Below are 16,470 nucleotides of genomic sequence, written 5' to 3'. Positions count from 1 at the left end.
GTTACCACCATCACCATTATGCTTAAGCTTTTAAATTTAGTTAAATCTTGACAATGAACATTAGATTCTAGGTTTCATATCCATACATTGGACTTTTCATGTAAAGCATTGAAATTTTCTTTGGTTTTAGGGTTTGTAGACGGTCCTTACATTTAAGAGAATCATATGGATCCTTTTCATTCCTCAGCTTTAGAGTGCTAGCATGACCTTTCCACAAGACCATTTATTTGGAGAATTTGGGATGTCCATCTAGGGGCAAATCTCATGGCATGGATGGTTTTCTCAAAAAACTCTTTATTCACTATCAAGATTCTTGTATTCCCTTTAGTCTCCTACATTGGCAAGAGCTGTGTGATTAGGTACTCTCTTTGTTAGTTTAATACTAAATTGATTCATAATGGAAAAGTAAAAGGATCTAGCAAACTGAAGACCCTTCACTAGCTTGACTACCATATACAATGTCTTTTCTCTTCTTCTTTTTTTTGGTAGGAGGCTCAACCAAATTAAGGATTCTACCATTTTGAAGGAATAGAAGGGTCTTATCAAGGGCATATTCATTTTGAATGCGATAATCACTTTCATGGAAGGCATGGAGTATGCAAAAGAGAGAGAGTAGGATTCCATCCTTTTTAGTAGACTTTGATAAAGCATATGACAAGATTGAGTGGCACTCTATAATCCAATCTTTCATGATGTTGGTCTTTATAAGAATTCCACCAGGTATGCCCAAATTCTATTTGGCAATCTCACGGCTCTATGCTTCCCTCTCTGCACCCTTCCCACTGAAGAGATCCATCAAACAGGGATGACCTTTTGCCCCACTTCTTGTGCCATTGCATCTGATGCACCGAGATGGCTAATGGGATGATTAGTTGAAACAAGGTATCAAGGGAATTAAGATACCTAGATCAATTATGAATTATGTTTAGAGAGAATTTGTTGATGATACTTACACTATATTGATTGATGTTGAGCTTTATATTCATTCTTTTTGGAAATGCTTGAAATTTTTTTGCCTTGCAAAGTTATCCTAAAGAATTAAAGATCTAGTCTAGGTATGACTAAACATTTGAAGGTATGGTATGAACATGGTTATCAAGGGGGGAACCTATTAAGGGGTCACCCATCCCAATAAGGTTCTTGCACATACATTAACTAGAAGGATTCCCAAATTGGGCTAGCCATCGAGACCCTAAAGAGCTTGAACGTGATGGAGACCTCAAGTCTAGCCAATTTGAACTAGCTATTGATTGGCACCATTTCTTTAAACATTTCCTGTTATGAAATAAGACGTAGCTAAATAGATAATTGAGTAGATTACTTAATGGAGAGAGACAGATTTATATACATGAGATTATAGAGTAGAGAGAGAGAGAGAGAGAGAGTACACACGATATACGTGGTTCACCCAATGTGGGCTACGTCCACGGGAAAGCAGCCACTCAATGGCTTTAGTACTTCAAAACAAGAAGTAGTTTACAAAGGGATTATACCCTTAATGGAGCTCCCGCCTTGCTTCACTCTCACCACCTCACACTCACCTTGTTGTATCAACTTCACACTATGAAATGTGTGTAGAAATGGCCTCCTTTTATAGGCCAAAAGGGCTGCCCTCTCTTATGAGAGACAACCATGTGTAGCGGCCCTTGTGCGAATAAGTCCAAATCGGACCCTCCAATCCGCCCATGTGTGGCCGCCCTTGAGAAGACAAGTCCGCTTTTGAATTCGACCACCGGCCATTGAATTCGGCAACCGGCCACCGACCATTGACTTTCGACCACCGGCCACCGGCCATTGACTTCGGCCATCGGCCATTGACTACCGGCCACCGGCCAACCGACCGGTTGTTTTTCGACCACTTTCCGGCCGCCGTCCGGCCATAATATTCCGGCGAAAAAAAAAGTCTCGGGGGCCTCCGCCCCCGAGGCCTTTAGAGTTGCCCCTGATTCTTGTCCATGAAAATTTTGGTTTCCGGTGAGTGATTTTCCTTCACGCACGATGGCTTCTCCTCATAATGCGGGCCTTACAAATGTGCGCTTTTACCACAGAAAATTACAAGGGTAAATCAGGCTCCATACTTAACATTTCCCCTAGGTTACAACATGTCCCACTTTGCTTGCAAGCGAGTGACACTTGACACGCCGTCGTCTTGCTCGCCAAAAATTCTTTTGTTTAGCTTGCCAACCTCTTGCCTACTAACTAGCTTTTATGCCCAACATACCAATAAGTTGGATTTTCTACCATTGTTTGACATGAAGAGGGAAAACTTGCTGAGAGATCATCCATCCCAATATTATTCTTTCGAAAGATGAATTTTTTCCCAAAGGGTCTAGACATCTCGGATTTCCCTCTTTATGGTTTAATTAAAAAGCTAATTAGTTGCACACATGAAATTTGCATTACCTTTCTTTATGTTCAATGCACATTGTAGGTGTTTGAGTTTATTTGTAATCTCTTCCATGATAGCACCTAACACTTAAGCTACTTATTCACTAGAATCTATTTGCCTAGTCGCTTTTGGATGGGCAAGTGGGCTTTATACATTGAATTCAAACGTTCTTTTCTCCTCTCCAACGAGAGTGTCGGTTTTCATCCACCATTGACAAGCGTAATGGGAGTCTTACCACGCACCGAGCGAGTTTTTCCGAGCAAAGACAAACCCGAGCAAGTGTTTGTACACGCAATATAGTAAATTTTATCATCAACAAAATATTTATTGTTTGTTATATAATGATGTAACTACAACAAAAAGAGTTTTCAATGGATAGACTACCTCGTAAATTCCAAAAGATCAAAGTTTACTTTTAAAAAAAGTAACACAATATTTGAAAATATTACCTTCTGGTTCAATCTCTATTTATCTAACTGTAATTTCCTCTGCTTATACTCTTCTTTGGCTTGGATTTTTCTCGCTTGGGCTTTACATGTTTGAGCATGAAGTAAGATTGATAGACCAATAAGATCTATAGACCTTTACTTAAAGCTTAAGTCATCCCATTTTTCTTTTTGTAAGGTAAGTGCTCCCTTGTCTAGTACTTTGGTTCTTGATTATCATTTACACTTGAGAGCATGTGCATCCTTCCACCTCTTAGCCACATCAATTTGATAGAAATTTATTGCACCTCATTAGTTCATTTATACACCAATCGTCCCTTCCATGTCGTCTTGCCATGCCCATACTACAAGGTTGTGATCTTCTTACAAGGGCACCCTTTTTACATGACACGTTGCTTTTTCATCAACTTTTGACATTTATATTTATAAGCTAACAGTTGAATTTTTAGCTCTTGCTCATTGTGTGCATAGGTTATGAGGTGAAAAAAGTACACCATTTTTATCATGTCAAAATATATACTATAAAAAAAGATATATGATAAGTTCTACAATGAGAATTTACGCAGCTATTTTTGATTTAAAAAACATTAAAACTCTATAACTTTCTAAAGAAATTATATATTTTCAAACTTATCAACCCATATTGATAGCAAATACCATCTTGATTGTTAAATATCATATTTGAAAGCCTTTATTTATCATTTACTATAAGCAGTCAATGAGAAACTGATTTTTGCAAAATGTTGTTTAAGAGGTAATTTTTAGACTTTCAAAGCTCTTTTCAAACAATTCGTGCTATCATTGTGGAAACTCATGTTCTAAGTTGAATCTAGGGGTTAAAACCAAGATACTACATATTTTTTGGAGACTTTAGAAAGCATGAATCCTCTAAAAAATTTTGGATTTTGAAATTTTATGACATACGACTTATAGTTGATTTACTCTTTTCATCTAAAAAACCAATTAAATGAGTATTCAAATGCCCCAAATGCCTTGTTATCAAGGAATTCGCTACACTTTATTGGTTTTGTCAAAATTTTCTATTATTATGTGGAGTTTTCTAGTTACTATGTTGTACATAAAATATCAAGAATTTCTAGCATGCGCAGTGTTACAACAAATAAAAAAGTACCCCATTTAATTTCTTCAACGCTCTTCAATTATAATTTTCCTTGGAATCATACATGTATATATAACTAGTCAAGACTTTAATGCATGGATATAATGTGTTTTACTTTATATATGATCCAATTTATAAAGCATGTCTGTTTGACCCACATAGCTAGGCATAATTAAATACAAATGTAATTTTTGTTCTTTGAGTAAAAGGCCACGTGATTACATAGCATTTATATAAACGAGAAAACTAAAATTTTCTCCTAGGTCTTTGGATTTTTTTTAACACTTATCATGCCTACTCTTTGAAATATGTGAATGCAGATTTGTGTGACTAAATTTATGGCTCAATTTGGTTATCCTTGTAGGCTCAGATATGTAAGGAGATAATTTTAAGAACTCTATTACTAGTATAAAAATGCTTCTTAAAGGGAATTGTATAGATTATTTCTTTCAAGCACATGGTATTTTTTTGAAGATTAAGAAAAAAGGACGTTACAGTGTCCTTTTTGGTACCAAACTAGTGTTAAGGGGAGGATCACATAAGATGTGCGATTTCTCAATACTACTCTGGAGCTTGTGAGCCTTGATGTAGTCCCATACTCGCTTGAGGGCATCAGGCCTTGTGGTCTCCGAGGTTTGCAAGATGGGAGCCAGGACAGAGGAGACCCTATATAGAGGATCTGAGCGCCACCTCCGGGCTCGGGCTCGGGCTTGGGGCTGGGCTCGGGAGTGGTTTTGAGTTCAACCTTGAGCACTTTCTTGCTCATCTATTCATCAACTCATGCAAAACATTGAGTAGTCACATGATCCATCCGCAACCAGTAAGGTGGGGAACATGTCAAATCCATCTGTCAAGCATAGCTTCAGTATTAACTTTATTCCAGTTTGAACATCTACTCTTTCTTGCAAAGCATAGTCGCCAGTGTGCTTGCAATAAGCTCTCAAAAGAATAATCCACCATAACCCTGAAACCAATCCATAAACAAGTATTGAGCTTGATGTCACAACATCTCTCTCCACCATAATGCCAATAATATCAACAAGTACAACCCATATATACAGTTACAAAACATATAGCAACAACTTTTGAGCATGCAAATTCTGACACAAGTTACAACTTTCGCACTAAACTTGTTGTTATTACCCGAATCAACAGGTGCTAGCCGACCTATGGAAACCTCACCAAAATCTGGATCAAGCACCTCCTCCGTGACACCTTCCTCGCTACCTTCAATGTAAACTGATGAGACAGCCAGACAACCAATGAATGTTTGAATCATGGACTCGACAAATTGTAGGAGATCGCATTTAAGAGAAGGTGTCATCAATTGCCACCAAAATATACAGACCGCTATCATCGTGTGGAAGAAGCATTTCCCTGGCACAACGAAGAGCTGAATAGAATAGTGATTGTAGGGTGATCTATCACTGAGACTCTAAATCTCTCTTAAGAAGCCTAAGTGAAACCATTTCTTTCAATACTTGAATTTCAAGTGGGTGGCCATGTATTCCCATGTGGTGACAACCAGGCAGTTTTGAAAAAATCATTGAACAAAGAGAATGTTCATGCTGGCTGATGAAGTCATGCAAAGTGCCAATAGACAAATTTAAGTGTATGCAACGTTTGGTGCGGTATAAGTTTTACCATTAATCTACATGGCCTAGATGCCTGAAACTTATCGCTGAATGCAATTCCATAGCATGCCACAACAAATTTTCTCAAGAGCTGGATATCTCTCTCCTCAAAATTGGGCTTCCTCGGTGCCCCTTTTACTCGTCAAGAGGATCATGTCATCCAAACTGGTGTTATCCCGTCTCTTAACGTGGCAGCTGACCTTCTTGGCTCCTCGCGAGCTTGTGCGCGTTGCCTTCTGGGCGCAGTGACCTCAGCTTGTAATGGAGAAATTACAGACTCATGCCGGGATTGCAGTTCCACACTTAGTAGATTTGGAGCTGCAAAAATTGGTGCTCTACATCCTCCACAACTCTAGAAACTCTCTAAAAGAGCGTGCGCCGGTGCGCGCTCTTTTAGAGAGTTTTTTTACTTGGTGAGCCCAAGGCTCTTTTTGCAGCAGCAGCCACCACGTGGCATTAGATTTAAACTTTAAAAAAACATCATTGCCATGAAAATCTCTAAAAAAAGCTCTGTGCGAGAAGCTACCAAGTGAATGAAATAAAAAAACCACTTTGCATTGCTCAATTGCTCTCGTACAGAAAAAGTTCTATCTTCTCCGCAAGCAGGTTCTCAAGAAGCAGCTAGGAGCTTTGTCTGCAGGTTTGTCCCCATCGCCATATTCGTCCCATTAGGGTTTCATGAGAGTGGGCGACAACGGTGTCCCTCAAGCTGTAGAAGAGCCTCGCGGCTAGCATGCTAGAGTGTGGGAAGCGCAAGGTCTTGCTCAATCCCAATGAGGTCAACAAAATCTCTATGGCCAATTCATGGCAAAATATCGAAAAGCTGGTCAAGGATGGATTTGTGATTCGGAAACCAACCAGGATACACTCGCGGGCAAGAGCAAAGCGTGCTTTGGCGGCTAAAAGGAAAGGCCGTCATTCAGGATATGGTAAGAGGCGGGGTACTAGGGGGGGGGGGGGGGGGGGGGGGGGGGGGGGGGGTGGGGGGGGTCTGGTTGAGGCGGATGCGAGTGCTTCTCCGGTTGCTGAGAAAGTACCGGGAGGCTAAGAAGATTGAAAAGCATATGTACCATGATATGTAGATGAAGGTCAAGGGTAACGTGTTAAAAAATAAGTGCGTGCTCATGGAGAGTATTCACAAGTCTAAAGTTGAGAAGGCTCATGAGAAGACACTGTTTGATCAGTTTTGAAGCCTGTAGAGCTAAGGGAAAAGCTATCAGGGCCGAGTGAAAAAGCGCCAGGAGAGAGGGAAGAGCGCTTGGCATAGGGATTGAGTACTGAAGCAGCACTAGCCATCCCTACAGCTTCCCTTGAGGCCACCAAGAAGTCCAAGAAGTGAGCGACATAGCAAGATTTAGCTAAGAGTGGTGACTCGTTATTACTTAAATAGAAACCTTGGACCTTTGAGCTTGTGTAATGAGATACAGTTTTGAGCGACTTAGCAAGATTTAGCTAAGAGTTGTGACTCGTTATTACTTAAATAGAAACCTTGGACCTTTGAGCTTGTGTAATGAGATACAGTTTTGAGCGACATAGCAAGATTTAGCTAAGAGTTGTGACTTGTTAGTACTTAAATAGAAAGCTTGGACCTTTGATCTTGTGTAATGAGATACAGCTTTTGCTTTACTCTTGAAAGCATGACTATTGCAAGCCTAAAAGGGTTTGCATTTTGCAATTTTCCCCCATCTCTTTCTTTGACTATTGGTTATTGTTGTCGAGATTGTTACTATGTCTTTTATGTTGTTTCCAAAGGGAAAGAGAAGAAGAAGAAGAGATTTTTAACGTCGTAAAAAACTATCCCAAGAGACCTTAAATATCTAGCCAACGAGGAGAGTGAGAAGTGCGATTTAGCAGTTGCGCCTCTCTGGAGGTCTCCTTTTGCTGCCTCTACCTGTCTCCAATAGAAGTTTTGAACTCTTGCCTCACAGAAGCACGTGCTCTCCCTCCCTTGCCTCGCTTAGTCCAACAACCACCACGATTCTTCACATTGGATGCTTAGTACGGTTGGGAAAACCCTACTCAAGCCGCAACACCAAAAATGATGGTGCGACAAGAGATTAGGTCGATCTGCGTCAACATGCAGAAGCTCTACTTGTGACAGAGTACAAGGTCGCATGATGCACATCAGCACAGATATGTTGATCCTACAACATGCACGGTCTCCGCCTCCTCAGCCTCTTCCCTTCTAGCCTTCCCTCGCCCATATACGATCCCCTCCTCCTCTCTCTCTCTCTCTCTCTCTCTCTCTCTCTCTCTCTCTCTCTCTCTCTCTCTCTCTCTCTCTCTCTCTCTATAAAAAAAATTCCATGCTGGTGCGGCTCTTTCAGAGACTTTTTTTTTACAAGATTGAGAGAGAGTGAGGAGAGAGAAAGAGGAGGGGAAGGGTTGAAAAAAGAACCTAGGTTTAGTGTAATCACACCTCCAAATTTTGAGATTTACCTCTAAATTTTAAATTTGAAAGTGAGAAAACCTACAAAATTTAGAGAAATTTAGCGTCATTTGGTGTAAAAACCTTCAGATTTAGTCAGTTTACCACTAAAATTTTCATAGGTAGGTTTGCCAAGTTTTCAGAACAAAGTTTTTTTCGAGCACTGGTCCCTGCCCGTACGTGAAAGAGTTCACGTCTCTTTCAAAGAGATTTTTTGAAGGGTTTTGTTTATCCTATATAGTTGTTGAAAATGACGATGATTAAACTTGAGGACCTTCTTGCCTCATCTATTGTGAGTTTCCTATTCCTTCAAAACCAAATTTGTGAATGATTAGGGACCCTAAGATTTACCTTTCCTAGCCAACACATTTGTCTCAACATGGCACAATGTTGTTTGTTGTAGCACAACCAACCTCCTAGTTACCGCTTGGAGGGGATTACCTTATGGGGTGCTAAGGACCGAGGCTTGGGCCACATCATTTTGCAAGAGGACAAATGCAATGCTAGACTACCATCCATTTGAATTTTTATGAGGCATTGATGGACGTACAACTTCCAAACAATAGATAGAGTACAAACAAAAATGGAGGGCTAAGCCGCATTAGGAAAAGAATTTCAAAGGAGTCCAATGACAATCATACACCATGGCTCTAAGAAGTGTATACAGCATAGGGGCATCACATGTTGGGTGAGTAATCTAGGTCGAGGCATTTTGATGGACACTCAGTAGACTAGGAACCCCGATCAGTCTAGGAACTTTTAGCTATGCTCATATAAACATGAAAAATTTAAGAGAAGGTTTTTACACTAAATTTCTCTAAAGTTTGTAGGTTTATTCACCTTCTACTTTGAGTTTTGAAGATGAATCTCAAAATTTGTAGGTGGAATTACACTAAACCTAGGTTTCTATCGATATGGGTAGGTGAAAGAGAACTAGCATGTGGACAAAGTTGTCATAAGAAAATTGGTCATAGCTTTATCAGCCTTGCGTACTCTTCTATCAAAGCACTTTTCAGAATCCCCCACCATTACCACCTCCCTTGACACGTTTGTCGCCACCACCTTTGGCAACACCACTAACTCTCCCCCCCCCCCCCCCCCCAGATAGAAGGCTACCTATGATGGTGTGATCCAAACTTTAATATATACCATGATGTGGATTTTCTCAAAAGAATAGCCTCATTGCATTAATATAATTATTTTCAAGTTTCCATTGTTTTCTCTATAGTAACTTAAAATACATAGTATGTTATCGTACATCAACCCACAATAAATTGAGGTAGAGCAAGAGAAGAAGAAGAAAAAGTGAAGAGAAGCTCAAGCTCCCAGAGTCTCCTTATTCATGACATTTATTTGAGTGGTAACAACCTTACTCTTTTAGTGTAAGTCTCGTGGTCCTACATGTAGGGAGGCAGGAATAGGAGATCTATATCCATTGGAATCATGGTGCCACTATTCCCAACAGGGATCAATGGTGGTAGAAATGAGCTTCTAGTATCTGAGGGAAACTAGTTTCAAGAAGAGGAATATCAACACTCCATTGTATGGGTTCCACTTGTTATAGCCCATCAAAGGAAACATTCTACCAAACCCTTGTTCAAGGGGGTTTTTTTGTCAAAAATTTGTGGTCGTTTGTATAGTGTGGCTTAGCTAGTCTTGCTAGTTTTAGGGATTGCTCGAAAAATCTCGCTCGAGATTTGAGATTCCTCACGTAATGGTTGACCAAGCTGGGGTGCCAATGTGTAAACACTCTTACTCTTAAAGGCGTCTTAATACTTTTTCTCATAAAATCCAAAGATTTGGTTGGGTAATGGTTTCTCCATGGAGCGTCTTTTCTTAATCAACGATGAAAAAGTCCAAGTGCTTTACCTTAATTTGTAAGGGTTTTTACATTATGTCCCAATCACAATCCCCATGAGGTGATCCAGATCTCCATGGATAGTATCTAATTTGATATAAATCACCAATATGTGTTTGTTTTTCTGGCATATTAAAACATGCTCTAAAGGAGAATGGAGAAGGCGTACAATTTATTTATTTTTGGTGTCTTTGTTTAGATTGTGAATGGGTATCTTAGTTAAAGTGCCACATTGACCTCCTTTACATCATGTTTTAGAATGCCAATGTAAGGTTTCACGACGTACTCGACATTTTTATGATTGAGATTTTTTGTTTTTCTTATTTGAATTTGGTATAGAAAGCTTCAACTTGAGCTATACTTAAAAATAAACCAAGCAGGAGAAAAATCCAATAGGTTTATCTCTCTCTCTCTCTCTCTCTCTCTCTCTCTCTCTCTCTCTCTCTCTCTCTCGCGCCCCCCTGAGGCCTCACCTTGTTGTATTGGTGAATTAAAATGGGATGTTTGTAAAATCATAAATCCATCATATCTAATTGTGGAAAATCATAAATCCAAGGTTCAAGAAAATCACTCAAGTTAAAGATGGTAGTCAAAGATGCCATGTTACTGAAATCCCTCAGTTGTTGCAAGTAGCCAATGAAGATCAACTCTAAGGAAATGTTTGCAAACTGATGGTTTGTGTAAGTGAGAGAGATAAATGGACAATATTTTAAACAAACAATATCACCCACCTCTCTCTCTCTCTCTCTCTCTCTCTCTCTCTCTCTCTCTCTCTCTTTGTAGAATGGATTGCACCTACACTTCTTTCTAGTAATCAACACTGCACCTTGTACTTTTGAATGGACCATGTAGAGTATATATTCTCATAGTTTTCCATGTGCAGCTAGAGTTCTTGTTTGCTTTTCATTTTAACATTCTTATAAATGTTATGCGCACTATCACGGAGGGGGGACAAAGCTTTGTGGGGCTCCTTTAGTTGCCCAAGGCCCAAGACCACAAGAGAAGAGATTATATGGTCCTTGCGAACGTTGCCAGTGTTAATGCACTCTCTCAAAATTTCACTCGCCAAGGATGGAAACCTTAGTAGCCTACAGTCACACGATTGGTATAAGATGTGTTAAGTGTCTCTCATCAAAACTTGGGTCTAGTGTTTAAGATTCTTGCTTTCTACTCCCTTTCCTGTCAAATGTTCATTTTTGCAGTTCATTTTGCCCTAAGACATCAAGGTATCTTTGTTTGTGGGTGTTCGCTCCAAAATTACAAGCTTGTGAGGTTGGTTTATTAGATTTTGACAAAGGAGATTGAAACAACCTCCATATCAACAGCTAACAAAAATGCAAGAAAAATGGTTTGTATGTTTGAAAAGCACTTTTCCTCCACCATGCTTACCATTCAAGTGCATCTCTTGGTGAACATAGTGGACGAAATCAAAATTGCAACAAGGACTATGCATTCAAATAGATGTTCTTCCTAGAGTGGTTTATCATGACATTGAAGGGCTTTGTGCATCACAGGGCATGTCCAAAGGGTAGGGAGTTGATTTATTATGGAGCACCATAAACTCTTAGAATAGATATTCTATTACTATGTTGAAAAAATCAAAATTGCAACAAGGACTATGCATTCGAGATGGATGTCGTTCCTATAGTGGTTTATCATGACATAGAAGGGCTTTGTACATCACAGGGCATGTCCAAAAGCTAGGGAGTTCATTTATTATGGAGCACCATAAACTCTTAGAATAAATATTCAATTACTATGTTGAAAAAATACATCCCTATGCCACGCTATTTCAATAGGTAAGCCATACCTAGAGAATAAAAATTCATTCTAAGTACCCAATTATTTTGCGCTAATTATTTGTATTTGGTAATTCCTACCCTTTTCACTTCCAACATTTTATGCCCAAACTAAGCATCTTGTCCATAACTCTACCTTTTACAATCAAATTGAACATATGAAACTCTTCACCAAAGTAGCTAAATTAAAGTGTCTGCAAAGTTGCTCAATCATTTGAGTATTAAAAACCATATCCTTTCTATTCTTTGCAAGAACCTTGAAATTTCACATAGACAGTGTTACATCTTCGACATGGCCAATGAGAATTGTCAATACTTGTTAAGCGAATTTAGGTTTTTGAGATTACTTTAAGCATCTTTTAATGATTTTTATAAATATCAAACTGTTCCATTTAACATATCATGTGTTCTAGATGCGTTTTAAAACATAGAGACAAGAAAATACGATATTCGCATACAAAATAACCCTTTTTATCCTTATTTTGATTCTATCCATTGTTGCTTCCGTTATAATTTACTTTCATGAAATAGTTTTTGTACATATATCAAGCTTATCACATTAGGAATGATGCTTTTCTTTTGCTACCTTCAAGATTCACTATAACTTCTTTGACCTCTAGATTTATGATTCTTTCAAGTGTGTCATGTTTCTTAGCTTTGCTTGCATTTCATTTTCTCTTGCATTCAAATAGAACACCCAAGGTTGACTCAAAAGGTGCATTGCCCTTTGTGTTGCTATCTAAATCCTTTAGTCAAAATAGATTAGTAGAAAACACAAAAATTTATCAACCCACAGAATTGGTTGTGAGTAGTATAATCAAAGAAAGGAATTGCCTCCCCATTAATTTTCTCAGAGGCACATTTCCACTCACCATGATCCCATACCAAGTGTGTCAAGGGGGCTCCATCCCAAATCCATAAACTCCAAAGAATTGCATTCTCAAAGAGAAAAACAGGATCAACAAAAAACCGCTTGGTATGGGAACCCACAACTCAAATAGGCTACTAGTGGAGGTTTGGGTGCTTGAGAAGTGGTGACAAGCCCTAAAATGCGAGCCACATATGACGTCCATGATGGCCAATCCTAGCAATCAAAGTAGTTAAGAGTCCCATAACAAGGGATAATCGGAGGGAAAAAAGGAAGCTCATCATCCCTCATGACAAGGAAACACGGAATGTAATCGTGGCACCCAATATGTTGGAAGCATCCTCACTCTCTTAACATTCGGGTATCAACCCCACATCCAATCCCATACTCATTGCCACAATGAAATCCACATCTAACAAAGAAGACTCATACCATCTATGTGGGGATATAGTTGGACCATGTTTCCACCGATCCAAATCAATGTGAGTCCTCTCGCCAAGATTCCAAACCTCTTGGTATGTGACAGATGCAATTCATATCAAGGGTTGCCTCTCAAACTCCTCCAAGAAATGAATGTAGGCTGCATAGTCAACCGAAGCAAATCATCATGCACCAAGGCCTCTCACTATCGCGAGATAAGGCATGGTATAGAAATTACTTCCAAGGCTCTACCGTAGGAAACAAACCTAAAGCGATGACCTTGGAAAGCAACGCACTACTCTGCATATCTGGATAGAAAATTCCCACGCAAAATAATAGTGCGTCAATGGGTAGTAAAGTAGCCAAAGAAAAAGGAATAGAAGATCATGCACTGAGCAAGATGCCAAAGCTAATTCTTGCAATTCATTATGAAGGAGCCTTTGGAAAGTGCCCTGTAAGAAGCCCCATTCCACCCGATTATATACCTTCTCAAAGTCAAGAAGCATAATAGCAATTGGTTGTCCTCATTGTCTCATCCACTTAATTGCCTCATAGACAGTGAAAAGATTGTCCAAGTTGTATCTATCTTGAACAAAACCAGTTTGAGAAGCACAAATGATATTAGGTGACAAGAAAGGCCGCAATTGTACACTAATCATCCTAGCTAATATCTCAAACACAAAGTACATGAAAGTGAGATCCTCCATTAATGGAAGGAGTCATCTCTACCCTTCAATATAAGAGAGACAAACCAACAAGACATAATGGGAAGCATCGTTCATGCATCAAAAATATGATGCAAACCTTGTAGTTACACAAGGACCCAATGCTACAAGAAAAACTGATGTGGAAATCCATCCACCAAGGACAAAAGGCATAGAGAATAGAGAGATCAACATCTCTCTCTCTCTCTCTCTCTCTCTCTCTCACACACACACACACACACACACACACACACACACACAAGCACCATTAACACTAGTTCAAGACAAAAACAAGACACTTAAGTGTTTTGTTTTCTACAATTTGAATGTGCATCTAAAAAAGAAATGAAATAATTGTCTTTTTAGGCCTTTTATTTACTAATCATAAGGTTTGTAAAAATTGCCTCCTTCAACTTTGTAAAGAGGTGGGTGTGGACCCATAAGGATCAGTCTCATCAAACAACATGTGATTTCTTACAAAGAATATTAAGACCTAGGGGAAAAAAGTACTATTGCTTTGTATTTTAAAAGGCTTTTACCACTTTAAGGTTATATTAAGTTATGCTAAACTGCAAAGGTTAGATATGCAAGATTAATGCATATTATCATATGCAAAGTAAAACATGTTATGTGAGTAAAGGAAAGAAAATCTCCATCAAAAGAAAGAGCATTATCATCCTTATCGCTGGTGGCTCGCATGTTTCTTTTGAAGGAGATTTTCTTACATTAGAAATTGTGTACATTGAAATTTTGAACACAAGATAGATATTTAGCCAATAGAGTGAGCATAAGCTCAAAAATTTTAGTCATAGTTAATAAAACATAGCGAGTTAAGATTTTTAGAGCATCTCTATTCTCATTTACATGCTTGTTTGGCGACAAATTTCTGGTCTTAACAAGTTATGAATGACAAAATTACAAAATACACCTTCATTTATAGAATATATGCAACGTTGACCCTTAACTCTATGTATTTCGATGGTTTAACCTCTAAAACAACATAAAATATTTGAAATAAGCTTCAAAATTCCAACGGGATTTTCAAAATTTCACTTTTTTTTTTTGTTTTTGATTATGGTAGACATGAGAACTAGACTTTTTTTAATGTCATTACCTATTAAAAAGGCTTTATAAAAATGAAAAAAAAATAATTTTTTGCAAGGTTATAGACCTTTGATAAAATTTTTGAAAAAACTTTCGTGCATCTCTTGATATAGATGTCGATTTGACATACAAAAAAAATCCCTCGATTTTTTTCATGCCAGCAAAATGATGGTCACCTCAAAGATTCACAAAATAAATCCGAAAATATGGTAGGAAAACAAGACACTTTAGTGTCTCACACTTCACTGTCCAATTACATAGTTAATGTTAAGAACATTTTCTATCACAACAAAAACATAAAGCTCAAGAAGAGTTCAATATAGATTATAAAATGTGGCAAAGGTCTAAAAGTAAATTATTCAAAAAATTGAGAGTGATCGACACAGGTGTTAGGGTTAGAAAGTATTCAAACACGAGGTGGTCGGCTGAAGTAAACTGAAAATTTGTTTCATTGGCACATCCTCGCAGTTGAGTCTCATTTTTTAGGCAAAGCAAAATAAACAATCTTTTAATTTAGTTACTTCATAGGATGTACAAACCAAAATAAGAAACCTTTTCTAGTTTTGTACCTTGTCAAAACAAATTGAGCAAAATAAACTATACTTTCTACTGGTTGCACTTTGTCAAGACAAAAGATGCCATTGTCCAGATGACATATTCATGTTTGTTTCTTTTTCAGAAAAACCACTTTATTAAAAGCAAAATAAATATACATGTGAAACAACCCGGATTATATGAGGCAATATACTGCTTATTCATGTTAAAAACCAAGCAGTGCAGCCTCTTGATGATGGTGTGGCTATTGCAGGGGTTTGGGAGGTACCTACAAGTGCTCGTTTGGAGTCTCAAGGGCTTTACGATCAAGAGAAAATTCTTACACAGCAAGACTCTTTTCTTGATGTGGATTTATCTATCTGTCTATATTTGCTAAAGCTTTGTGTGTATTGGGCATAAATCATCTTGAAGGCCATGCCTGCCACATTAAAAGCCCAAACATAAGAGAAACTACAGAACATTGCAATTCATTTAGAGATGCTGAGAAAGATTGAAGAGCTTACAATAAATAATAGCCCAAAGCAATCCATCATGAGCATTTGAAAGTTCTATGTACAGTTCCACCAGGGGTAATAGATTCAGCTGTTCTCTCTGTAATATTTGAAATATTATCTCCAGCAGCAGCTTTAGATAGACCATTCGACTGAAGAGCATGTGTAAAATATTGCAATTCCTGCACCAAAAACATGTATTTTAATGACCAAACAAAAGCTGGTAACAAAACCTTGTTAGATAAGTGCCTTACTTTTAAACCAGACTGCCCAAATCCAGATGGAGACCGATCCAATCGAGCTTTCACAGAAGAAGCCTGCAACACTCCTCCCTCTCTCTCTCTCTCTCCTCTCTCTCTCTCTCTCTCTCTCTCTCGCGCTGTTTACCCCCCCCCCCCCCCCCCCCCCCCCCGCTCCCTCTCGCCCCTCACCCCTGCCCCTGCCCTGCACTCCCTCTCTCTCTCTCTCTCTCTCTCTCTCTCCCCTACCCCGCACCTGCCGCCCCCCCCCCCCCCCCCCCCCCTCCCGCTCACTCTATCGCATTTTTTCGTTTGCTCTCTCTCACTATCCTATCGCGCTTTCTCTTTTTCTCTTTTCTCTATCGCTCTCTTTAATTTTTCAACTTTTTAACTTTTGGCCTATCTCTATCGTGCT

At 38.8% G+C, this 16,470-nt stretch overlaps 2 protein-coding genes across 6 annotated transcripts in view; one reads left to right on the top strand and one right to left on the bottom strand.

Annotated features, from left to right (window-relative positions):
• Positions 1–6,322: 6,322 nt before the first annotated feature.
• On the top strand, positions 6,323–6,928 carry LOC147447616 (large ribosomal subunit protein eL19y-like). The gene is made up of 2 exons (XM_086524372.1): positions 6,323–6,518; positions 6,894–6,928. The coding sequence occupies exons 1-2, from the start codon at positions 6,323–6,325 to the stop codon at positions 6,926–6,928; spliced, it is 231 nt and encodes a 76-aa protein (XP_086380498.1).
• Positions 6,929–15,433: 8,505 nt separating this feature from the next.
• Positions 15,434–16,470, bottom strand: part of LOC147447614 (uncharacterized) — a 102,643-nt gene continuing 101,606 nt past the window's right edge. For all 5 annotated transcript variants that reach the window (XM_086523333.1, XM_086523334.1, XM_086523337.1 and 2 more), the window contains 3 exons: positions 16,071–16,133; positions 15,829–15,998; positions 15,434–15,743 (listed from right to left, as the gene is read on the bottom strand). In XM_086523333.1, the coding sequence (XP_086379459.1) occupies positions 15,855–15,998; positions 16,071–16,133 (207 nt within the window). In that variant the 3' untranslated portion in view covers positions 15,434–15,743; positions 15,829–15,854. The remainder of the gene's footprint in view (positions 15,744–15,828; positions 15,999–16,070; positions 16,134–16,470) is intronic.

Source organism: Adiantum capillus-veneris, chromosome 11, assembly GCF_014529385.1.
Source record: "Adiantum capillus-veneris isolate H3 chromosome 11, ASM1452938v2, whole genome shotgun sequence".
Lineage (NCBI taxonomy): Eukaryota > Viridiplantae > Streptophyta > Polypodiopsida > Polypodiales > Pteridaceae > Adiantum > Adiantum capillus-veneris.
This window is presented reverse-complemented; position numbering and strand designations above follow the sequence as displayed.

Coding starts and splice junctions, on each gene's coding strand:
- LOC147447616 (XM_086524372.1), top strand. CDS start 6,323: ATGCTAGAGTGTGGGAAGCGCAAGGTCTTGCTCAATCCCAATGAGGTC. Junction 6,519..6,893: donor AGGCCGTCATTCAGGATATG/GTAAGAGGCGGG, acceptor CCATCCCTACAG/CTTCCCTTGAGGCCACCAAG.